The 26,236-nt window shown below is 34.2% G+C and overlaps 2 protein-coding genes and 1 long non-coding RNA gene across 4 annotated transcripts; 2 read left to right on the forward strand and 1 right to left on the reverse strand.

Moving 5' to 3' along the window:
- Positions 1-456: 456 nt before the first annotated feature.
- Positions 457-5,286, reverse strand: Cdk8 (Cyclin-dependent kinase 8). Its single transcript, XM_053748676.2, has 8 exons — positions 4,829-5,286; positions 3,993-4,244; positions 3,266-3,455; positions 2,552-2,765; positions 1,994-2,162; positions 1,543-1,665; positions 1,020-1,092; positions 457-635 (listed from the first exon to the last, which is right to left on the reverse strand). Exons 1-8 carry the CDS (start codon positions 5,075-5,077, stop codon positions 508-510), a joined length of 1,398 nt encoding a protein of 465 aa, XP_053604651.1. The 5' UTR covers positions 5,078-5,286; the 3' UTR covers positions 457-507.
- A 2,246-nt stretch (positions 5,287-7,532) lies between these two features.
- Positions 7,533-26,236, forward strand: LOC128671769 (uncharacterized protein). Of its 2 annotated transcripts, none has more exons than XM_053748518.2 (10): positions 7,533-7,844; positions 10,794-13,479; positions 13,646-13,904; positions 14,237-14,353; positions 14,897-15,006; positions 15,763-15,895; positions 17,810-17,943; positions 18,311-18,421; positions 19,120-19,209; positions 24,554-26,236. In XM_053748518.2, the coding sequence occupies exons 1-9, from the start codon at positions 7,727-7,729 to the stop codon at positions 19,196-19,198; spliced, it is 3,747 nt and encodes a 1,248-aa protein (XP_053604493.1). In that variant the 5' UTR covers positions 7,533-7,726; the 3' UTR covers positions 19,199-19,209; positions 24,554-26,236. The 2 variants fall into 2 exon arrangements, with proteins under 2 accessions (XP_053604493.1, XP_053604494.1); XM_053748519.2 differs by lacking the exon at positions 7,533-7,844 and adding an exon at positions 7,851-8,114.
- Positions 8,121-8,911, forward strand: LOC128671770 (uncharacterized). Its single transcript, XR_008404879.1, has 2 exons — positions 8,121-8,222; positions 8,393-8,911. It is a non-coding gene; the product is annotated as an uncharacterized LOC128671770 (long non-coding RNA).

Raw genomic sequence — 26,236 nt, forward strand, 5'->3', positions numbered from 1 at the left:
TTATATTAATTAACCTCTCCAGTTATCGATTCTCCAAGCTATGTGCCGATACTGCCACTTCGAAATTCGAAAGACCGATCCGTGATTAGTGCCAAGTGCAGGACCTGCACCTGGAGTATATCCAGGTGCAGGACCTGACAACTGCACTTCAGGTGTAACACTTTCGCTGACGCACGAATGCTATATAGTCGTAACAATTACACTACATTTGTGTCTCATCGAGCGTCCATGAAAGTGTTACTTCCATGTGTCAAGCTCCTCTAGATGAATTAAATGTCTGTAAGTTAAGTACCTACACGATTTGCAGTGCATACTGCTTCGTGCGAATAAAAATACGAACCGTGCTTTACCCACTTTACACACTGTACACAATTTACACACTTAACTATTTAGATAACTTTCCACCCTACCAATTACCTCGCTTCGTGTTATCTTACAGGAGAATATTGAAAAATATTTTGAGATTAATAACTTATATTCAATTATATTTAAACCTAATACAGTCTGTTAGAATCTCTGTTGGAAATTTCCCTGTTGTTGTGAGCTGCCCTGTTGTTGTCCCCCAAACATCATTTGTTGTTGTTGGTGGAACTCCTGCGGGCCGCCGCCAGTCGTGTTGTTGCCTTGGTTTGGTCCTACGATGAAATTAGACAATATATAAACTACTGTATGCGGCATGTGGTTCCGCCTAGTATAGGACTACTTTCGTGTAGCACAACTAGGGATGCAGACGAAATTGCGAAGTCGAGACGAAAACGTCCCTGTTACTTCCCCGATCAACGACTGGGGAAATAACAGGGATTACGCTCAGATGAAAGAGAGATATATATCCTCCCGTGTATGTACGAGGCGACTAAGGGACACAGCCCAGGGAAAAATACCGTTTCCAAAGACGGTTAACGTCATCTGAATCATCAAATTCTAGGCTATTATTTTATGCTGACCCAGGCATCGGGGCATCACAGCTCTGAAAACTACCAGGAACATGCGGCGATGAAAGAGAGTATGTAATGTATTACCTTGCATTCTCATTCTTTTAGCATTGTTCGCTGCGTGATCGTGGCTATTAGCTTGTACTTGATTCTGCTGCGTCTGAAACAGATTGACATTTTTGAGACTTGTTCACTAGCGCCAAGTCGTGTTTATAAGATTTTATTTAACTTACAATATAAACTATTTATGTATGTCGCTATATCCCTATGTCCTGAGTGGTAGATATCTTGCAACTCAAGTTTGAAGCAGATATCTTCAACCGATTGAGTTAAAATTTTGTTCTCTCGTTAATTCTGGGTGACAATGCAATTATGATACGCAAGAAGACCTGATAGTGCACCCAGGAACGACTCTAAACGTGGGAACTCCTCATCGGTTCTCCGGTGCTCCGGCACAGACATGATTTTTTGTCACTAAGATCACTCTGACAACAATAAAAGCTTGTGTCAAAAATGACATTAAACTTATTAATTTATAGCGAAATATTTAGTACACTGGCTATCTCATGTTATATATCATATACCTTAAATATATCTACTTATAACTTACATTGGTCTGTTGTTGTTGTTGCTGCTGATTCTGCCTGGCCTTGGAGTCGCTCTTGTCGTCCTGGTCGTCGTCTGTGAGAAACTCCCGTTTCGGATACGGTATGGGGCATCCCGCAAACACATCCTGAAAACAAAGGATTTTTTAAATCACCAAAAACAATATACAATTTAGAATTTTTCTGGCGGTGTATGATGTTCACAACCCCGCTCTTAGGTATAAACGTAGCCATCGATTTTGAGTAAGAATAAACTAAACAGTTATGTTTGGTTACATTTTTAGTATGTAGGTTAAATAAAAAAAGAAATTAGGAATGTGGTTGTTGCCTCGTACGTCATCCACGAGAGGATATTTAGCAGTCTTATTCTTGGTCAGAACCACTCGCCAGAAAAAGGACTTCGTGACTTCAGTCGAGATAAAGATATTAAGGATACAAATAGACAAACAATTTTACCTGTGTAGGCAGCGGATCTTCACTGAAGTAGGGATCCTGCATGGCCTGTTCTGACGTGATGCGTCTGTTGGGGTCCATCAACAGCAGCCGCTGCAGCAGACTGAATGCCTTGCTCTCTGGCTTTATCTTATGCCGGTCCATGTACTTGCTCAGCGAACAGTTCTGGTAGCTTAAAATATAAAATTACATAAATTATCGCAAGAAGACCGTCTTTTATATAATAAATTATACACCTAAACCTTCCTCAGGAATCACCCTATCTATTGGTGAAAACCGCATCAAAATCCGTGTAGTAGTTTTTGAGTTTATCGCGAACAGACAGACAGACGCGGCAGAGGACTTTGTTTTATATTATTTAAGGATCAACTTTTTTTTATCAGAACTCGATCATGTTGTTGTATACTTTTTGTTATACTATTAGAAAAAATATGTAAAAAAAGTGAATTATGGTGTAGTTGAAGAGCTGACAGTAACTAAGTGACATAGATAACTTTTGCGCAGGTAACAGCTAGTACATAATATAATCTGACTTGATTGAATTGATTTTTGAATACTCACTTGGATCTTTTAAAATCCTTCACCAAAGTATGATGTTCAGGCATCTTTCTAATATCTTCCCAGTCTTTCTCTTGTGGGAAACCCATGACATTGAAGATCCTGTCAAGCTGGTCGTGGTGGTATGGGTTACTGGTCTTTATGTCCTCTTGCCGGCAATGGAATATGGGCTCTGATGTCAACAGCTCCGCAAATATGCAGCCTATGGCCCATATGTCTGGAATAAGAAATAGTCAATTCAGATGTTAATAATTTTTATTTTAGTTAGTCCTAAAACATCCACTCATGAAGGAAAATATCGTGAAGAAACCTGCACTTTTGTTAATTAATCACCTAGTGTGTGAGTGAAATGGAGAAGATTGCCTTTTTCATTTTTGGCAAACCATTCCAGTAATATTGCCAGGAAAGTTGCGTGCGATTAATTCCACTTATTGATCACGTCTCTCAGCTACGACATACGACAAAAAATACCCACTCGGTTTTATTAATATTTTTACATATTATACAATTAGCTTTGATGAAATTTTATATTTTGTTTTTCTGTACAATAATGTTTTTGACATTTTAACGTAGCAAAACTTCAATGCTGTAATACGCAGACAGAAGTGGTAGCTTTTAACAACAAAGATTTAATTAAAATTTAGGTACGGGGCATTTTTTCCAAGCACGTACCTATGTATATACTATACTACTATTGAAATTTTAAACACTACTTACCAATAGCTTTTGTGTAATGTCTAGCTCCTAGTAACAACTCGGGGGCTCTGTACCAAAATGTGACAACAACTGGATCTAAATCTGCAAGAGGCTTCAATGGTGCATTGAATAATCTCGCAAACCCCATGTCTGCTATCTTCACCCGTCCCCTTTCTGGGCCCTCACCCATTACTAGGATGTTAGCTGGTTTCTGAAAACATAAACAACATTTGATTGTACATCAATTTATCTGTATTGTAATCATACACTTGCGACACTAAGTCACAGATGATCACTACATACATACTATAAAACAAGTCCCTTCCTTCTGTCTGTCCATATGTATGCTTAGATCTTTAAAACTACACAACAGATTTTGATGCAGATTTTTTACATAGATAGCGTAATTCCTGATAAAGGTATGGAAAAACTGAGACACTGAGTCTTAGATGATCACTACATACTATAAAACAAGTCACATCCCGCTGTCTGTCTGTCCCTTTGTATTCTTAGATCTTTAAAACTACACAACAGATTTTGATGCGGGTTTTTTATATATAGATAGCGTGACTCCTGAATAAAGGTTTACCTGTAGAATTTACTATGATTTTACCCGTGCACAGCCTTTATAGCCATAGTTTAATTATATAAATGAATTGTACATTATATACTCCTCCAGCGTCCAGCAAAGGAGTTAAAGGAAAACTGTTTATATAAAACAGCTGTTCATTTTGAACTAATATCTTACCAAATCTCTATGTAGAACCCAATTAGAATGAAGATAATGTATACCATCAAGAATCTGGTAGAGAAGGCTCTTCACCATGCCTTTTGGAACCATTACTGATTTCTTGCTGGCTTTCGCTGCTCGGTGAAACTTGATGATGTGCCATAGGTCATGTTCAGCATAGTCAAACAATAGCCAAACTTTACGGTCCGTGTGAGAAAGGAATACTCTAATCAGATTTATGACATTAGGATGTTTGAGTTCTCTTAGGAGCTGGAATTAAATTAAATTAAATAGTAAAAAACCCATATGGACTTAGATAATACAAGCTTATTGCCCGTGGCTTCGACTGCGTAAATCTTTCCAGTATTAAATATGTCCTTCTCCATACTTCAAACTACATGTATGCAAAAGTTTAAGAAGATTGGTTGAGTAGATAAAGTATAAAGAGATACCTAACAAACAAACTTACTTTCACATTTATAACATTGGTTAGGATTTCCTTATCCAACATGTCAAAATTTATAAAACAAATGCTGTTGTTCAAGTCAGCTTTCTAGTACTGCGATGAAGGTGTATATCTGTACCCTGTATATCTCCAGAAAGGGGCCTTGAAGATATATGGTGGATTTTGGCTATCAGATTCTTTTAGGCAACTTGAATAAAATCTGACATGTGTTAACAATAACACACTAGAAAGGAAAGGACAGCAGTCATATAAGTAATGTATGTTCTGTTTATCAGCCAGCTTAAATAATTGAAAGCTACGAATAATAAACGATTTTTTTAAGAAAGTATATTTAACTGTAGGTATGGATTAGGAGTTCATTGAGCTGACTGACTGAAGAAGTACTTACAGCTATCTCTCTGCAAGCAGACATAGACAGGCCAGTGCCTTCTATTTGTTTCAAAGCGTAGTCTTTAGTATCGGACCCATCCTTTCTTCTAGCCTTGTATACATGCCCGTAGGTGCCACGACCGACCTTACAACCCTCGAAATCAAATAAGTCTTCCACTTTCGAACGTTCGTTTTGAGTTTTAATTTTAAAATCATAATCCATCATGACGGGAGCCATGGTTTTGTTGTTCTGAAAATTGTCTGCCATTTTTAGGTTTATTTTTCTGTCTTGACGGCTACAATTGATGATAGAAGGATTCACGATTAAACATTATCTTTTCACCAATTCTCTTCCTTTCTTTCCTTCAGAACGATCATGAATAATATTTTTAACTATAGTATCAAATAATGTATTTTCTTTCTAGCTTGCTTGCCACCAGCTAGCCAGCCTGCTGCGCTGTCTCTTCACTCACTTGATTGACAAGAACATGACAATGACTGTCCTGTCATTGTCATGTTCTTGTCTTAACATAAAAATGTTGTCGCATTGACATTGACACCTTATAACAAACAGTTTCATACTTAGATCATGGAATTAGTAAGTGTGTAGGTGTGTTGCTCGAGGCTGCGCTCTTGAGGGAATTTTGAAATAAAATATTTAATACTAATCTTGGATCTTGTTATAAGCCACAAAGGTACATTTATCTTTGTAATGGTGAAATATTTTTTGAAATCGGTTCCGTAGTTTCGGAAATTACCCGCCTCAAACATACAAACTTACAAACGCTTACCTCTTTATAATATTTATTTATTAGTATAGATTTATTCGTACCATGAAACTCTGTACCGAGTACCCCTACTTTTCATGCGTCGTATTAACTACTAATTCCATAACTTAGATACCTAATGAAAACAACATACACTGAATTTTGTATTTAATAAGGTAGAAAATAAAAGACTTATTTTGGACTTGTTTGTATTTTTATTTTATGAACTTTATTTTTGTTTACATTTTTTGACGTGACAACGTCTTAAATTAGGTTGCGGCTGGGAGTCACTTATGAAAAAGTGTAACGCCCGGTAACGTTACGATGAGTCACCGAACGAGAGAGAGGCCCGCCGAATGCCTTGCGTCTCTCTCCCACTCAACTATGATCGGTCTGCCGCGCGCGTAAAAAGACGTTGTCACGTAAAATCTTCGCCCGTAAAACCGAATTTACAGACAACCATTTTTTTTTTATTTAATAAAATCTCGAATGTTTATCTTTTCTGAAGAGTCGAAAAAGTACACTTATTAGTGTTCTGAAAAATTTCGTTTATATTTGATGGTTTTAACCTAACACACATAGAAATAGAAATACATGAGATGAAAAGAACCTGAATGCAGATATATGTATTTTGTGCCGGAAGTCAAATGGAAATCTTCTATCTCATTTGTTTACATTTGTCTGTCATTATTCTTTGTCTCAGAAAATGCGCCAGGGTACGACCTTAGGGTCCGTACGACAATGGAAATAGTAGGTACTCCGTACAACGAAGTACTTACTAAATCCATGGGTACAACTTATGATTGGGATGATTAAAAGTAGGTTCGAAAATAATAATAAAAATTATAAATTGTAGAACAAAACACTTGTTTAATTCAGGTTTATCCATAGACATGAAGTGTACTGTTATGTTTGTAAATCTGTAGGGTTTACCCACGGAAAAATAAACCCACGTAGAATACCTTGATAATTCATATTATGAGAACCGCTGTCGCCTAACTCACACATTTACATTTTACGCACACTGAAAATTATCCAATGAGAACGGGGCTAATTCGGTGAAGTCAAAAAGACAACAACTATTACGAATAAAGAAATACCAACCATAGTACTTACTATAAAGTCGAAGTTAGCAAGTGTATAGCAACAACACTTAGATGTCGGAATTTTATCTACGTGCTTTAAGTCATTACTGTTGACTTAGTTTTGCTATTCGATGATAGATGTCACTAAATAATATGTTTAAATAAGGTTGAGATTCACATTAGCTCAATCGTTTTTCCTAGAACTGTGCTTGCTACACAAATAGGTGGGGTGGGGTTACGTGTGGTGTAGCTACACGACAATAAATGGCGCGTACGGACCAAGCGTTATAAGATTTTAGATTTTATCACAATGGAATACAAGTTATTTTTCATTCACACTAATATTGGAAAGATTTATTACAGAAATATAAAATAATGATATTCAAAATAAATAGTGACATAGCGAAGATAGGAAATACCTGATCGTTATAAGTTCTTAGTACTCTAGAATAGAACACGCCGGATACAGACGTCATAAAGCGTTAGCGACTGTGTGTGGACTGCGTCGAGTTAAGTCTCCCTAGACTTAAATTTGGCAAGCGCGCCCCACCCACACGTCCCTTCCATGTGAGATTTATTATTTCGTAGCTTTACCTTCCGTAACCATATTTTCTGAGTGTAATAATGAAAAAGTACATTGTTACACTCAGAAAATATGGCTACGGCTACATCTTTCAACTTTTAAGACGTACCTACCCATTGACCTCCATATAGGTATAACAGTACGCGAATATATGGAGGTCAGTATACCTACCTAATGACGGTTTTTTTTTTAAACTAGGTACGTATTTTTTTGATGTGGCCTTCCTTTTTAAAATTTGAGTTGGCAACATTGAACGCCGAACTCCGCCGAAATGTGACATGAAATGACATGACATTTGTATTTTTTTCGCTATCTTTACGACGCGAGTCATGTTTCGTAATAACAAACGCGTTTTTATTTATTTTGATATATTTATAATTATTAAAATACAAAAAACAGAGGAAGGATAAGTGTATTAATATTAATCAACTTCAATTACATAAAACATTTCAATTAATACGGTTTTTTATTAAGTTATCGCGATGAATAAGGTGGCAGATAACGAATTTAGTTCTATTGTGGACACTTTAGTTAACATGTTCGGGAATGTATTAAATGTAGACGTTATCACTGCAGTGGTGGAGAATTGTGCTGGGGATTGTAAGTTTTATTAATTTATTTGAAGTACATAAACATTCATCTGAATAAGTTTTGGCGCGTAATTTTGATTGCCAGCCTCTTGATTTCGTCTGGGACTCCGAGTGGTCTGGGTGTACCTGAAAACCGGGACGCATCAAATAAATCAATGCAGCTGCAAATCAATATGAAGTGCATTACATGCGTACATCGCGCCGTGCAATTTGTGTCTGCGCGTTCCATTTTTTATCTCAGATTTGAAACTGCGCGTTATTTATTTACATTGTAATGTGTGTAGGTATTGTTTGTATACAAACATTTTATACTTGAAAATAGTTTTACTAACTAAATTGTACCTATTTTACTAAAAACCAACACTATTTTTGGCTGTTTACAAATTATGTGAGTTTATTAATTTGGTGACTGTGTCTAGTAAAATATAGTTTTATTTATATTGCAAAGATCTAAAGAGGTTTGTTATAAAAATGATAATATCAATATTTAGTTGTTAACCAAAATTATTTTTGTTCATGTCATGCACAAAATAATGCTGCACACATATGTGGACAAAGGAAAAGGAGATGTTTGCCAAGCAATGGGATACTACACAGCACTACAGCAGAATATCTATCACTGGTTTTATTCATTATCATCATATGTTGATAATGTGTAGAAATGGTGGAATTTTATTTCTTAAGCAAATTATTCAGAGTACAGAAATCATATTTACATTTTATATTAATTTATCTTATTAACTGAAATAAGATACATGTTCCTCTTGCAAACGGACGGTAGAGAGCTTCCACAAGGTGTCTTTAATATGGTTTAATTTACATATGAATTTTGGGTTTTATTGGTTTCATAAAGATACTTCATAATTTTTTTTTAATCTCTTATGTACAGACATAGTTCCACTTACAGTTTTATTATATGCATAGATAATATAACATAACTGGGCAGGGTTCCGCCTATTATATTGTGTGATGTGTGACATGTTTGCCCTCGGTTGTATTTTTAAAAAGGCTAATTTTAATACCATCAGTGAATTATATTTTTAGTCTAGTTGTACTAAATATAATAAAGATGAAAGATTTGGTCTTTTGTTATTGTCCTTTGATGTTAAGTGTTGGACCCTGTGAGCTGATGCCTAACAGCTAAGAAAGTAACTAGAGAGATTATTATTAGTATTTTTGTTTGAAATTATTAATTCAAGAATTAATAAATTAGATGAAATGTGACAAACTACAGCTTTAGAAGTTAAATAGGCTACCTTTTATTTACCACAGAGCAATATTTGTGAAGTTGATAGATCTTTAGTATGGTCAGGTCCCTTATTTTGGTAGAGGATTAATATTAAGTATAATATTATGTATGTTCCTGTGTCTCTCTATGACTGTAATTCGCTTTGAAAATATTAGAATGCTTGTGCTAAAGTTTCATGTATATGTTCAATGTTGGTGATGCAATTGAAATTATGGATTAGGTAGCCCCATAAGAAAAGATTAAAATTTGAAGATTCGGTAATGATTTTACAATCAGCTGTCTGCCTAAGGGTCATTCCATGTAACAAGTGTTACAGTTCGTACGACTTTAACTAATAATAATTTAATAACTACTAAAGATACACACATAGATGTTAAAAGCAATCACTTTAAGCCCCACATTTCTTTTAAATAAAAGTACTTATTTGTTCGTTTATACTCGTATATATAAACGAACAAATAAGTATATATAAACGAACATTTTAGATTAGCTTTAAAGGTGTGTAATGGGTGTTACATGATTTTGCCTCCTACACAGTAGTAGTCAGACTGAAACACAAATTTCTGTGAATATTGCTTGAATAATTAATAAATATTGACTTCAGATGATAATATACTAAACAATTAGCATAGCACGTGTAAAAGAAAAATTAGAGAAAATTTTAATTTTATGCATATGAATATTTGTAACGGGCGTTACATGCATTTGTAAGGGGTGTTACGCGTACGAAATTATAACAAATAACTAATTTATGTTCACATATTAGAAAACATAACTGAATAGGAACTCTTGTTATAACTTATTTCAAGTAATATTTATGTTTATTTCTCATAAACATATAGTAGATTATATATATATTATATAGTAGATTCCTTTGCCCTTATTTGTGAGAATTGGGTCATCGTCAACCATTTTAAGGAAAATTACGCGAACCTCGCCCTTATCAAACACCATTTCTTTTTGATATTGTTGACAGTCTAAAAGACCACCTATCAGAAGGTCAGATCCGTCCTCGTAATATGTGTCGTAATCCAATTTAAAAGGCGAGATACCAACGCATTCATTTGTCTTATCGCTTGGCATGCCAGCAAGATGATGAATCTTCATCATCCCGATCTGATGACTCATCATCATCAGTTCCTTGTTGTCGCTATTTAAATTCTTGAGTTCAATGGTAGATGGAGTCGATTTAGAAGTGCGTGAAACTGTTATCTCAGTTTCAAAATGATGAAGACTTCGTTAATTTAATTTTAATAAATCTTAATAATTTAATAAAGTTGTTTGTACTTTAATCACATTTTCTCTTTAAAATTTGACGCCGCTTGCGATCTCTCTCCTTCTCTTTCGTCAGATGCTCAGAATATTTCTCTGCATTATTTTTGAATTTTTCTCGATATTTTCTCATTCTCTCCATCGTGAAGCTAAAATTCAGGCACAAACGAAAATAAAAAATATTTACCTTAACTTTATGTGAGAAAAAAAATATGAAAATGTAATATTTATGCAAATTTTATTTTTTATTCAGATAATATAATGTATTGTGATGGATTTTAATGATAATTAATTTAAAAACAAGTAACTTTAGAAAATTGGCTGTGGTAGCATTTGAAATTGAATGACCCCTAACGTCAACCCTCCATGGGAATCTGTTGTTGCCTATCAGCTGCCTATGTGACCTATGTGTACCTATATGACTTGTATTGTTTGCAGTGAATCTGTCAGCTGAAGCCATTATGAATATGACAGATAGCAATTCTTCTCATAATACCAACACAGATGTTAAACCCATGACTATTCATTCGGATGAGACCAATTTATCTATGGATCTTATATCATTTTCCAGTAATGATGATAACAACCTTGGACTTCGTAAAGTTGACTCCAAAGAATGTATAAAAGGAAACCCATCTAAAAATGATAATGAAAGTGTTAAATCTCTATCTGTTCATTCGACCTTAAATGTAAATGCACACGATTATATTCCCAATTTTAGTGTACATAATATACATTCAGATACTGAAATTAATGTAATTACGAACTCTATGGACCGACCAGAGCCCTCAACTTCTTCCCCAGAATATAAAATTCAGCCTACAATACAAAAATCACATGACAATGCATTTCAATCACTCATATCTTATTCTGGCTTTGCGCGAAAAACTGGTGCTGTACCTAAGAAGGTAGAGAAACCTTTAAATCCTGAACCTCGTGCAATATTATCACCAGAGATGCAACGTATAGCTGATTATCATAGCAAAAATGTTCGGACTTTGATTATCATGAGAGGTGCTCCAGGATCTGGTAAATCATATTTATCACGACAAGTGATCCAAGCAACAGTTGGATATAGTAATAAGATATATAATAGTCATGTATTTAGTACAGATGATTATTTTTCAATGAGGGGACCTTATGAATTTAACAAATTCAGGCTAAAAGACGCGCATGCCTGGAATCAACATAGATCCAGGATAGCAATGGAAAGCGGTCTTAGTCCAGTAATTATAGATAATACAAATATAGAGATTTGGGAAATGGAGCCATATTTTCGGAATGGTGTAGCAAATGGCTACAAAATTGAAATTTTAGAACCGCAAACTACATGGGCTAGGAAACCCAATCAATTAATGAAAAAGAACATTCATGGGGTGCCTCTTTCAAGCATTACTCGCATGCTTGATAACTATAATGAAAACTTAACAAGCGATTATTTAATTAATTACTTCAAATTGAGGTATCCTGATAATATGACTCCACCGGTTTTACGAAACAAACCTCCAGTTATCTCGGATATTTTAAATAACGAACAATTCGTCCCTGAAAGTATTCAAACAATGGGAACAAATAAACCACCGTTACTTGTAAAAGAACAAGAAAATATAAAAACTGAAATATTAAATCAGAATCATGATTTCCTTAACATTACAACGGAAAAAGTTGAAGAAGTAAATAATTTTGATTCCAAAGTACCAGGAGATACCACATTGAAAAATGAATATACGTCATTAGGAGAATATTGTACAAGCACTATTGTTAAAGAGGTTTTTTCTGAAAGTACTTCATCCATTGAGAATGAACAAGACAACAAAAAACTTGTTGATAACTCTGACATTCAAAAACGGTTAGAAGAATATGAAAGAGTAGATATAGAATGGGAAAGTAATCCACCTTGGGATGATAATATTCAAATCAAAAACAATAGTAACGTACGAACCGAGCCTAAACCGCCACGGAATTTTAATCAAACTCGAACATCATCAAATGAAAAAATATTAAACTCTTCAAATTACTGTGCAAACTGGTCTGATATTTCAATATTTATGCAACCGTGGTCTGATGAGGCACAATCTGTTGAAAAGGAACCTGTTGTATCTGTAGTGATGAATACCACTGGAACATCGGTAGAAATAGGAGACACGGATATATATAACAACCAAAAAATTTTTAAAGTTCTATCATGTAATCCTAGAGATATTAATGAACATTTTATAACACCTCATAAAGAAAAAATCCCTGAAAAGCGTATGTTGGACAAAAGTACGATGACTAATGATAGATTGATCACAGATATAACACGGTGCAAAAACGAAGAGAAGCATTTCAATGCATTTCGAAGAATGTTTAAAACGATATCAAAATCAGGCTTACGAGATATTTTCGACCAGTGCCATGGCGATGTTAACTGGGCAGTAGAAATAGTACTTGAAGGGATATCAAACAATCAGTTGCAATTTACTGATGACTTTGAATTATCTGATGTCGAAGAAGAAAATCCTGAACAATGCACTTGTTTAGCAGCTTATAATATCGTGCCCGATGCTGAAGCAAAATCCACATCCACAATCCGCGTGACTGACTATACCAATGACATTCCAGAAGCAATTACAAACAATGTACAGTCAAACAGAAAATCAAAGAGAGTGGAAGTACCACTTTCAGAAATGTCTGTACAGTTAAAGAGACAGATCGAACAAAATGTAGTTATTTCAGATAATCATTATTCCCAGCACTGTTTAAAAATAAGAAACTTGAGAAGGGGAGAAGGTGCCCCTGAAATGGAGCAAAATATAGAAGATACTGAAAACGCCGTTGCATTGCATTCTTTTCAGTCAGATCAAGATTTATCATCGGCTGACTGCAGTGACGAAGAATCTAATGTTAGTGTAGATGAAGTTGTTGTAAACATAAATGTTGGTCATGAATTTATTAAAAGTATGGACGATATGTTCGGGCGACGTGGTATGACATACCCAGAAAATGTATTGCCTAAATTAAGCATTCCAATGTCTCTTATAAATGAATTGAATGCGCTATGGATGGAATCACTGATGCATCAACTTGATGATTACGACAAACAATCAGCAGAAATGGTTAAACAAGATGAAGAATTTGCAAGGTAAAGTATTGTTATTGAAATAACAAAGTTTATATTACTGCATAGGTAAATTTAATTTTTGAACATTGGAATGCTGTATTAATTTGCCCATTGCCCCAGAGAGTTTAAATATAATTTCTAAGTATATATGCAGTAACATTCAGAGGCGTAAAAATATTTTTTACAGGCAACTGGCTGCGAAAGAAACGGAAATGGCGGAAGCTGGAAAAGAACCAGAGGTACCTGATTTCAAAGAAATTATGGATATGGACTTTGCCGTAGCTTTATATCAAAAAGATGTCGACGAATGGCGAAATAAAGTGCCTGACAATTTAGCAGCTAAATTGACTCGGGACAAGTTATTCAACTTATTCCCGGAGCTCCCGCAAGAAACATTGTCTGAATTACTTGTCGCCCACGACAACAATTTTAAAGCAACCGTCGAGGTGGGTATCTTTGTTTTGAAACATAATTGTTTTATTATGGCAAAATATAAGTTTTTATTTTGTAGTATTACATTTTTAAGGCCTATTAAGTGGAGAGACCAAAATAATAACAACCAAAAATTAAGTGAAAAATATGCTATGCCTTTCGTTCATACCGTACTACCAAAGCAAGCGATTTTATCTTAATTTGAAGGAGTTTGTTACTCACCGAAAACTTATTATGCATACATATTAATTAGTGTACTAATTACTTTATTTCGCAAAATTAAATAATTAATACGACATAATTTCAAAAGCAATAAATAATTACTAAATAGTATTTATATTTTTAGGTACTTTTAATGTCTACAGGAAAATCAGATTTGCTTCAGGAAAAGAATGGTCTTGTTAAATTTGTTATGACTAAAGAACGAGAGCGACAGGAGAAGATTGTTGAAGAAGAAAAAAAAGTAAGTTAACCGTTGATCACTGAGGACGAAACAAAATGCCTTGTCTGGTTATGCCTACATTATTAGGTGTATATATTACCTATATAAAATACCTTTAACAATCTTTTATTTATTAAGTGGCTGTGGATAAAGGGTGGTAGTGAAAATTTACGGTAAGGTTTTGTGTTTATATCTTTATCGACCCTTCATGATATCGAGAACACATTATATTCATGGGACGAGAACTGACAGCGAGCAGTCCGCTAAATTGTTGTCAATATATGTCTAAATAGGATGGTTTAAAGCTCAGTTACGTACGATTGTTAATTTATTTGTTTTAAAACATTACATACAACACCAACAGTTGCCCAACACTTGGTGTGAGCTAAGGTGCATACTTACTAGTCATAAACAACACACACTATTAAAACCTATTTAAAAAATTGTAATTGTACAATGTTATCTATGTATATACTTGCCTGGGCGGTGCAATACAAGAGTATACTCTTGACTTCCTAGATCCTTCAATGAAATATAAATGTCCAATGTTTTCTCTTTAAACAGGCACTTTCAGAGGTGGAATGGCCTTTGTTACCGAAGGGCGAGAATGTGGACATGTCGACTGTGAACAAATATCGAGAAACTGCAGCGCAGCATTTGAGTCGGAGGAACCAGTTAGTATTTCTTTAAAAAATAAGTACATATTTAAAAAAAATATTGCTGACCCTTTGATGTAGGAATGAGGAAAAAAGATTTATTGCTAAACCTATAAAACAAAGTTAAATTTTATAGTTATTTTGTTCAACAAGAAGACAAACAAGTTACGTTTACAATATTTGCTTATAATTGTTATGACTTTGGTCACACAAAGCGTTGTTCATAAATTATCGCTACCGATTTAAATGGAATGAATGTTATCAAGTTTAAACAAATGAGTAACAGTACAATGCTTGTGGTAATACATTATACTTCTCATTATGCTATTTTATTTTTCTATATTTATTAGCTGCGCCCCGAGGAGTTTTGGGATAAAACGTACCTTATGTGCTATTCCGTATGTTTTAACACATTTAATCGACAATTAATATCTTTCCTCTTAAACTCACATGCTTTCGCATTTATAATATTTGGAGAATGTGTTCTTAAATCTGAATTTTTTAAAAGTATTGTTAATTTGGTTGATTTATTCAAAGCCGACTTTATATCCTATAATAATATTTTTCTAGTCATTTCTATAACTTCCTTCAAGCTTCTGTATACCGTATTACCCATATGTTCGCTAGTTGTCTTACCATAGTTTTGTCATTTCCCCGTAGTATTAAGTGTTCTTTTAACACCACATTGTAAATAATGTAAACTCAGGTTTTTGCAAATAAGCTTTGTCTTTGTCTTTATAGACATTTATTATTGAGTATACTTCTAAATTGCAGGAGCTACAATATGGCGCAACAGTACATCCATCGCGGCATGACGTCAGTGGCAGTATATTACTCTGACATGGCCGCTTTCCATAAACAAATGTTCGATCAAGCGAATAGTCGCGCTGCCGCAACACTTATACAGGTTAGAATAGAATTGACTTTATACCACACACTCAAAAATATGCATGAGTGCGCATCACAATAGGTGGCGTTCTTTGAAATTGAAAATTGGATATCCTATGTCAAATTATATACCCGTTGCTATGACGGTTACAGATAGCCTTAATGGTCGTCGCTGTAATCTTAATGTCGGTTCAAGTAAAGATGGAATAAAGTTATTTTTCAGAATTATCTGGGTCTTGGATCTTTGATGATTAGATATGTTATAAAATTTTAGTATCGTAGAGTTAGTAGGTACCTATCCCATATCCCAATCTCGAATTAACTTTGGGGCTAAATCAATCCGTGTGATTTATCCATAGACATTAATAATTTATTTGCTACAAGCAGCATTGACTCAGAATGATACATATATTTAGACGTCGATAGCTATTCAGAAGAGCTATAGTAACTTCGAAGTAATGTGTCAGTTTTCTGTCTGTTTTATAAAGCCATTACGAAATTAAAGAATACTTTTACTTTTAATTATAAGAACAAGTTTAATATACTTGCAAAGGTATGTAAGTAAATGTGTTTCGAAATTAGTGGAGTTGAAATCAGTGGAGTTGTCTTCAAAACATGGTGCGAATTGCGCAGCGAATTCTGAGACATTGAAGAATAAATAGTAGCCACAGCTTGTGAGTGTAGAAATAACGATATCGCATTTTGCGGTCGTGTGCTTCAAAACTAGTTGCATTTAAGGGATTTCCGCTTAAAATGTAGTATTTTTTTATCATATTATAAACTTTTAAAAGTTTATTATAAGTTATTTTTTATAACGAAGCTAAAATATACCTTATTATATACATTTATTATAAGACAAAATTTGGCTGGCTATATATTTAATATGCAAGAAAAACTGATCTTATTCATTCTATGAGTCAGAGATAAGCCTTGTCAACATGTCACGTGGAAACGATTGATAAATCTATATTATGAGGTGAATTCCCTAAAAGAATTATGAGAGGAAATTGTTTGACATGCTATAAAATAAAGTTCCCTTATACGTTTGTTTATTCTAGATAAATTCATTGTAGGATATTGTAACGTTTTCTTCGTAAGCTGATATGGCTAGCATTCGTTCGTGCTTGGGTAAAGAGCGCTCTTTCAGAGTCAAATACCTAATGTAGTATAATACAAACTAAAATGACGTTTAATCTATAAAACTGACAATTAAGTCATTATATTATCGTGTTTTTAATCCTCATTCACTTCAAACTTTATTTTATTGTAACTTATTATAAAAATACAAATAATAAAACAAAATAAAACATACATAATTGCAATGTCATCGTGTTTTTATTATGTAACTATCGACTCGTCCCTGTTTCGCACGCGTATATATATATATATATATATATATATATATAATCACTCTTAGTTTTAAAGATAAGCAACATAGGGTGATTCAGCGGGAAACGACTTTCTTTTGTACATTTTAAAATACCTTAATACGCGTGAAGCCGCGATCAGAAGCTTATATTACGTCGCTAATAGCATTATCATAGCGATGCAACATGTTTTAAGGTAATTGTACATTTCTCTCACAATCGAGCGGGATATGAACTCGCGCCCCTGTCTATCCGGGACTGTGCTCTTGACCACTGAGCTATCGAGACCATGCCAGTTCGGCTGAATTAGTTCATCTCACACAGTAGTACAGTATTTTCATTAGAGAGTAGTAGGTACACATAACCTTAAAATTCTTCTGACGGCTATGATTTTACTACCAGCCGTGTCCCTGATAGGCAACCTAAGAAGGATTTACGGTTGCCTATCGGCTGTTTAAGCTATGTATTCCTTGGTCACCTCATACGGCATCCACGGGAGCATATGGAATTGTCGACGGAATGCTAGGGCGGAATCACACGCTTCATTCAATTGTATTTATTTTCAGGTAAATGCCCAGAATTCGCCGAACAACGAGACCATTGACCTGCATTACTTGCGCGTGTCCGAAGCATTGGAATCTTTGGACCTATTCCTAGATAGCCACATTTCTAAGCTGCGGGAATCACAAGCAAACATCAGGTACTAATGATTATCTTTCAATTTATTTTTAACCCACGACGACAGAAGGTGGGTTAAGTTTAATGTGTCCGTGCATTTGTATGTCTGTCCCCACGAACAAATTCTGTTCAGTAGTTTGTGGCCGACTTCCAAAGTGAAGTGAAGCGGCAATATTTTCATTACATGGTCCGACGAAGTGTGTCCCATAACAGAACTATGATACTTTCGAATGAAAATAATTATTTAGTGAATCATAATTTGTTCGTTTAATTTTTTAGTTTTATCATCATCTTCTGACTCTCAAATAGCGAGGCTCTTGTCCTGCCTTTTTGGTTAAGCAATAAATGAAAGAATGATAATGTGATGATGGTCGATGCCGTCGTTGCAGGAGTATGGGTAGCCGACAGCTGTACCTGATCACGGGTCGCGGGCGTCACAGCCTCGGCGGCCCGCGAATCAAGCCCGCCGTCCGCCGCCGGCTGCAGGAGCGGGGACTGCCGTGAGTTTCATACAACTACTATTAGTTATTTTTCTGAGAAAAGACATAACAAGGTCTGTCTCTATGAGGATATGAGAATGTTTGTACAGTTTTCACCAATAGATAGTGTGATTTCTGAGGAAGGTTTTGGTCTATAATTTATAGTTTTTCCCGAAAGATGCTGACGGGTCGCTAGTCTAATATACGAGTCGTTTATATCAATGACGGAAATCAGTCATAGTCCAACTACGATGGTTTTCCACCTTTGAGTCGAATAAACTAATAATAAAACTCATCAACTAATAAATAAATGAAACTTATCAACTAATATGTTTTATCTATACGGTATGTCAATTGATAAGTTTTATCTATTTTATTGTACGCGACAGACAAGGATGTATAGCGAAATAGAGGGGGCCTTTGCCCAGCAGTAAGACACTAATAGGCTAAGAAAAAATATACATGATATAACCTACGTTGAGTCGTAGTCATCGTCTCGATTAAATAAATTAATATATAAAATTTAATACTATTACAAACTACACTGGTTGCCGTTGTCACTAGATGGAGTAGTCGTCAAAGTCAAGTCAGATGTCTTTAGGCAACTTGAATAAAATCCGACACCACCGACAGTATTAGTAATAACACACTCAAAAATAAATACAAAATACTATCATTATTTGTGCTAGCATATTGTGCTAACGATAATATTATTTCAGTTGCAGGGAACGCAACCCGGGACTTCTATGCGCGCGGGTCACCGCTGATCACAAACTTTCCTATCAAGTGCAAATCTGATACCCTAAATGGTACGTTCGCGAGAAATACACTTGCCGATGCCGCAAATGCTTAACTTTCTGGAGAGTATTACGAATTTATCGCAAGAAAACTAATTTTCGTCCACATTTATTCACTCCCCTAACTGAACCTCTTGTTATTCTCAGTTTTAATTTTTCCATTACATTCCCTTCCACCACGAAATCCCTTGTTTCTCACGTAGATCGTCCAATTTCTTTACACTCCATTATCGATACAATTATTATTTCTCATTCTTGTCGTATCACTTCTTTACTCTCCCATATTAAACCCAATGTAAATCCTAAATCTATTTTTCCCATATCATTTCGTCCCTTTAACGAATCCCTCATTATTCCACACTACAGTCGTTCCATTTTATTCCACTCCTTTACTAAATCCAATATTATTCCTCATTCTAATTCCTTTTCACCTCGTCCTCTTAATAAATCCGTTTTTATTACTTGCTCTTATTGTTGTTGTATGTCATTTTATTCTCCTAATAAACCCTCTGCTATCACTAATAATGCCATTTCATGCTACCCCTTTAGTAACACCAATATTATCCCTCATTCCAATCGTTGCATTTCAATAAATACTCCTAATAAATTATCTGGTATACCTAACACTAATTCTCCCAATTCATTCTACCCCTTTACTAATACGAATATTATTCCTCATTCAAATTATTGCATATCAATAAATCCCCCTTATAGATCCACTATAGCTAACACAAATGTACCTCGCTCAAATTTTCCCATTTCATTCCATCAATTTACTAAATCCAATATGTTTCCTTATTCTAATGGACCCATCCCATTCCGCCCCCAAACCAACACCAATTTAATACCTAATTCTAATCATTTCTCTTCATTTACTCCCTTTAATCAGCCCTGTTCCATTTGTCCCGTTTCATGCCAACCCTGTACTCAATCCCTTTGTATTCCATGCCCTGATTGTCCTCCATTCCACCCTCCTTCCCAACCCCCTGTAATTCCTAGCCCTAATTCATTCCAGCCCCCTAATCAATCTCATTTCATGCCTCACTCTGATTTTCCTATTCCACGCCTACCTCTTACTCAATCTCCTGTTGTACCTCAATCTAATAGCCCCTATCTAATTTATCCGCCTCAACGTTTTCCTGTTCCGCAGCCTTTTCCAATGTATCCCCCCACTCAACCCCCGGCTATGTCTAACTCTTGCCCTCCTGGCTTTACTTTCAATCGCTAATCATTGTTATAGTCATAAAATAAATATTTAGAGAATAATAAGATTAATAAGTTGAGCATGAGTAAAGAATTTCGATCTGAACATACGAGATTACGAATACAATACATCAATCTCAAGATAAAGGAAATAAAACGCCTCGCCATATTGACTGAATTCTTATTAACAAAATAAACAGTACACAATGAAGGCTTTCATTTTCTTTGTCGAGGTTTTCATGTAATACAAAAACTAAAATTTCGGCAATTCATCAAAATGTCAAATAGTATTAAAGAAGAAAGTTATTCAAGAAAGATGACGTTTTAAAAGTTTAAATTTTGGTCGCCGGTTCAAGTATTCTTGTCATTCTGTAATTTACTAATATTATTTGACGGTATTTTTGAGAATTTTGTGGATAGCATAAAATGACAATGGAGAGCATGAAATGCAAGACTCAGCTTTCGCGATATAAACAATATTAAAAGTGACAAGAAGGACCATCGTAAAAATATCGCAATGAGCGAATTAGCAATAAGTAAATTTAAATTTAGAATGTTTATTTTTTTATATTAATATTTTTGTATTAACATTTTGAACATCAAAGTTTCACGTGTTCAAAAATTCAACCAGATAGAAATTTGTTACTCCTCAGTGTTTTAATTACTTATAAGAAATAATAATAAAAATCTTTATCTGATGTCCAAACAGTCACTGTGCATATAGTAGATATTAAAAGTTACGTGTCAATTTATAATTGTACAATGTATATAAAATATTTTCAATGAGACGATTCGTATAAGTAGATATGCACATTTAGTTCAAGATAAAGGTGCCTATGCACTTTTCACTTGAAAATGGGTCACAAGTTTATGTAGGATCTCCGCCTGTACTATTTTGTGCTCAGAAAAGTTGCACAAATGTCAGATATACGAGTCGCCTTTTGACATATCGTTGACGGAATGCCTATATGAGAAGATGCGTGATATTTTAGTACGTTGTGGATAGATAGCCGTGATTAAAAGCGTATGTGATATCAAAGTATACAAAAGTTTGCTCAATTATTCGAAAGCAATTTAAACAAATATCCTATACCTTTTGTATGGCATATATTAATGAAAGGGTAATTTTATTTGTGATAATTTTTGATGTCTTTAGACTTTCTGATGTTAAGGGAATTTGATTCTCATTTAAAAAATTGGCGGGACAATAAATAAAATTAAGAATAACGTGATAGTTGGCAAGCATTTTACACACATTTCCGGTCTTGCGCTATTTGTAAATACTTAGATAATCTTCGCTATAAATCTGTCAATTCTTTTCGCTTATAACTGCTCAGCGATTTCATAAAAGTGTGTGAACAGCTTTGCCGCTATAGTGTTCATGCCTTATTTCTAAAAATAAAACTAATATACATACATCGTCAATTCATTAAAATCACAATAATTTTTACCTTGCTTTATCATACTGATGCATTGTACAGTAGATGGTAAATTAAAATTGAGCAAGTACACCAATTGTTCCCAATAATATCAAATTGTTCCCTCTAAGTGGGAAAACTATTCGGGTTTTAACTAATTGTAGAATGTAAAAACATTAAATAATTATAACTGTAACGTTTACTAAGTCATAAACTTAAAAGTGTGTAAATGTTATAAATATTCTTTTATTCCATTAGACATGAGCATTGATATTGATCACTCAAGTTTATGCTTTCTATTATTTTCATTTTTAGCAGTAAACACAGAAGGACTGCTGTAATCCGTGCTGTAAAAAAATAAGCTTTTTTTTTTATCAAATTATACCCTTTACAAATACCTCAACACCGAGTACAAACATAATTTTAAACTCCCGAAGATAAAACTCTAGTAGATAAATACACTATTCTTCTATTGTTAATTTTTCTGATGAGTACTTTACATGCTCATGCTCGCTTTATACATTTGTTGGATGTTTACATCTCGTCCAAAACATTTGTCCAAATTTACAATCAATTACTATATAATAAGAACAAAATTCAACATAGAGTTTGTATGACAAAAAATACATGTAGATATAACTGGTTCAATTATTGATTTTATATAACTTTCAAGCCATTCGAATTGAGAACAGCGAATTGTTTTAATTGTTAAATTGTAAATAATATCTTAAAAAGTAATTTTAGGTTAATCGTTTCTAATAAGAGTTTGATGTTGTTGTTCGATGTTGTATACATATATGTCAATAGTGTGTGTATGTCATTGTAAATGAAATAAAAATAAGAATTTTATGTGTCACTTTAAATGATGAGAGATCATTCTTGAACTATTTAAATAAAATCTTCATATAAATCTGATTTAGAACTAAATTTGGGAGTACTAACACCGGTATTAATTACACGTTTAAAAATGTATACAAAATGTTTTATAACTGGTTTCAGAACAATTTTGAAGACAATTATGCCGTCAAAATATCTACTTAAGATCCACCTACTTTAACTAAGATACCTAAGAACCTAAGACAATGGATAATGTCAAAAACGCCAAAAATACCTTATATTTTTCGTGTTTGGGTAGGTTCTATCATTGTCATAAGGAAATTGTATTAGGTCATAAGGAAAAAATATTTTTTTAATTATATTTTAGAAGCGGGAGGGATGCGAACGTCGAGGCATATGTCTTACACTCGCGACAACATGTATAATACAAACGTTTTGCACACTAGTAAATAGATGTATTTAGTCCCATTTTCATCTCAAAAAGTCTGGCGCTGTTTGGGAAGACACTGGTAAAATACTGGGCCTAAACCGATTTCTGTGTACGGGTGTGTGTGTGAGAGATAAGACGGGTTGGCGCCATAATTACAGTGCAATGAATGAATGTGACTGGGGACATTATAGGGTGGTTCGCAGAGCGTTTCGATCGCTGCGGCTGCGAGAAGGAATCATTTCCAAAATTAATCATTCATAAAATTGACATTACTACAGTATAGAGTAATTAATGTACAGTTATATAGTAAAACTTATTCTTGTCTTGGTTAAAATTTGAAAAATTGTAATGACAGCGCGACCGCAGCGGTCGAAACGCTTTGCGAACCACCCTATAATGGGGATAGGGAGAGACCTTACTGCACGCTAATACTCTTAATAAGATGTGGTTTTGTTTCAAATTATATCTTGCGTTGTACGACGGAACACCAATGTACCAATATTTCAAATATTTTCTACTGAGTTCATTAATTTTCATAACGTACTGGTCTATTTTGTGATAATTTGGTTAGATAGGTTGATTATCTTATAACTGGTGTCAAAAAAAGTTGCTTCTTATGCAATATTTACTATACCTTCTTATAGCCTTCTCCATTTCACACACAAGTTAATAATCAACCTGTGTGCAGGTTTCCTCACGATATTTTCCTTCGCCGGAAGTAGGTGGTGGTCTATGAAAACTACTATACATTTGTCAGATTGGTATACAAACTGTGGCACGAGTAGGATTCGAACCAGGGACTTTTCGATTGACGGACGAACCTCTTAACAATTACACCACCACCGCTTCAACTTCCGCTTTGCTAGACCAAGGTTTTAAAATATTCTATTTTTCGAAATTAATGACGTATTATCCAAGTTTAATGTAATGTATCCAATGGGTTTTAAGTTATGTTAATGTTGGAATAAATATCTTATCAAGTAGTTATAAACTTACTATCATTTTGGCAATGTTTCCAATATTTGATTAAGAATAAAACAATAGACTTTGAGATTTAAAATATTGATGTGCATTGATGTTTCGGGTAAATAAAAAAAATGGTATTTGTTATCCGTACAGTTTGTTTTGATGTTGTTATAATTCTATGACAATTTTCGTGCAGCAATAATATAACTGATTCTTATTGGACTTATATGGAAGTGAAAAATATGTCTGTTACGAAAAACACAGAACTTTGAACTATTAGCACATATTTTTTTCAAAATTTACACGTAACAGTGGAAATCCATAAACGAAGTTATATCGCACACATATAAGTATCATCAAATATCTAATAAAGTCGCCAGAAAATAAAGTTGCAGATCGTGTGTAGTAATGTAACTTTGAAGTGAAACAAAATCATATTTTTCTCACAAAACAAAATCATCAAGAGTGTTTTATTTATTTTAGATTTTTTATTTTTTTTCAGGCAGTTCGAGACATGAGGACAAATTTTATAAATCAAAACATTCATTCATTCCATATATCACTGCCTTGTTTGCTATTTTTTTTTAATTTCTCTGTTCTCATGCCTTCATGATCATGGTAAAGACATTGTGATTATGCCTCTGTAAATATGTTCCGGTATGCCTTGTACGTATGTATTGTTAGGAAGTAGACTAGGTGAAGATGAATTCGATTTTGAATATCGTTTTGAGTAAGTATGTAAAGAGAAAGACTAAATTAGGCAACTAATTTCTATAAATTCTTTGGTATTTTGATTAATTGTAACAGTTGTTAAGACAGATATTTCTGGAGCTTACCAGGGAGCTATGATATTTGAATAACAAATTTTCAATAAACCTGATTATAATCAGTTGGTATTCAAAATCGATCATTTTATACCTTTATAGTCGGGTTTCAAATCCGTAAGTTACAGGGTTTATTCAATTGTTGTTACTACCCGCCATTTTGTGGAATTAGATTTATTTTAGCTTTAAGTATTTTTATTATTTACTAGATTTATAAGTATATTATTTTCAATGTGATAGTACGTGTAGAAATTAATGGTGCCTGTGTTTGAGAAAGTATCTAGCTTCAAGAATACTTATTTTGTAATTATTAAATTCGAAATGTACACGATCGCTGACAGTCAGTTATTGTGCTATGTAAGAATATATCTGTTATTTGATACACTACAATACTTTTAATATGATCAGCATGTTATCTACACAGTACAGATACCATTAAAAAGAGTATGTAAATAAGAATAAGAGGCCTTTATCAGTCACATTATTATTGTTTTAAAGGGACTTTAAGGCCCTGTTTAAAAGTTTGAACAATTTTTGTTTTTTAAATTTGTCGATGTTCTAAGGCAATGACGCGGGTGATATATTGTCCAAAATCAAAGAACAAATAAAGATTATGACACAATCCCACCCGGAAATAATTTAGCGGACTGCTTGCGGTTACCTAGCTCTTGTCAATGTAAAGTATGTCTACGGAGAACGCTTTAGAGCTCACTTTTCAATGAACGTCATCTTGCCGGGTGGGAGCGGTGCGGTACAAGTGAGCTATGCTATGACCTAAACTTATATAGTGTAAAACTTACTCATAGTATTGCATTTTTGGTACTCGACATTGGCTTTAAACGAAAGGGACGTTTTCCGTGGAACGGACTAGTAAACAATATTGTTAAGAAATAAAATCATTCATTCATTTATTCAACATTTAAAATATGTCTTGTCGGTGATTAAAAAAAAGTGACTAAATTGAACTGTCCTCAAACGTTTCGTTTTATTTGAAAAAATAATTTGAAGATGTCGTTTATTTGATGTGATATTTCCCCTACAAATGCAATACGATGTTTATAATTACAATATCTGAGACTCTAAAGTATTACACGGCTAGCAACCTATTAGCTCTCCCTGAACAAATAGCGTCGCGAGGCAGTCGCACGATGCATCCGCCTCGGCAGGTCACCTGCCTCGCTGGACGCTCGCCTCGAACGAGGCAACCGTAGGGATGCCTAGACCGAACCTCGCGAGGCTACCCGACTATTTACACTTTTCGTTATTAAATTTTTTAATTAATGTTATATTAATATAAGCACAAAATGTTTAGTTTTAGTATCATTTCAAAAGACAAATAAATGTATGTACCTATGTGTCTA

Source organism: Plodia interpunctella, chromosome 8 (assembly GCF_027563975.2).
Source record: "Plodia interpunctella isolate USDA-ARS_2022_Savannah chromosome 8, ilPloInte3.2, whole genome shotgun sequence".
NCBI classification, from domain to species: Eukaryota; Metazoa; Arthropoda; class Insecta; order Lepidoptera; family Pyralidae; genus Plodia; species Plodia interpunctella.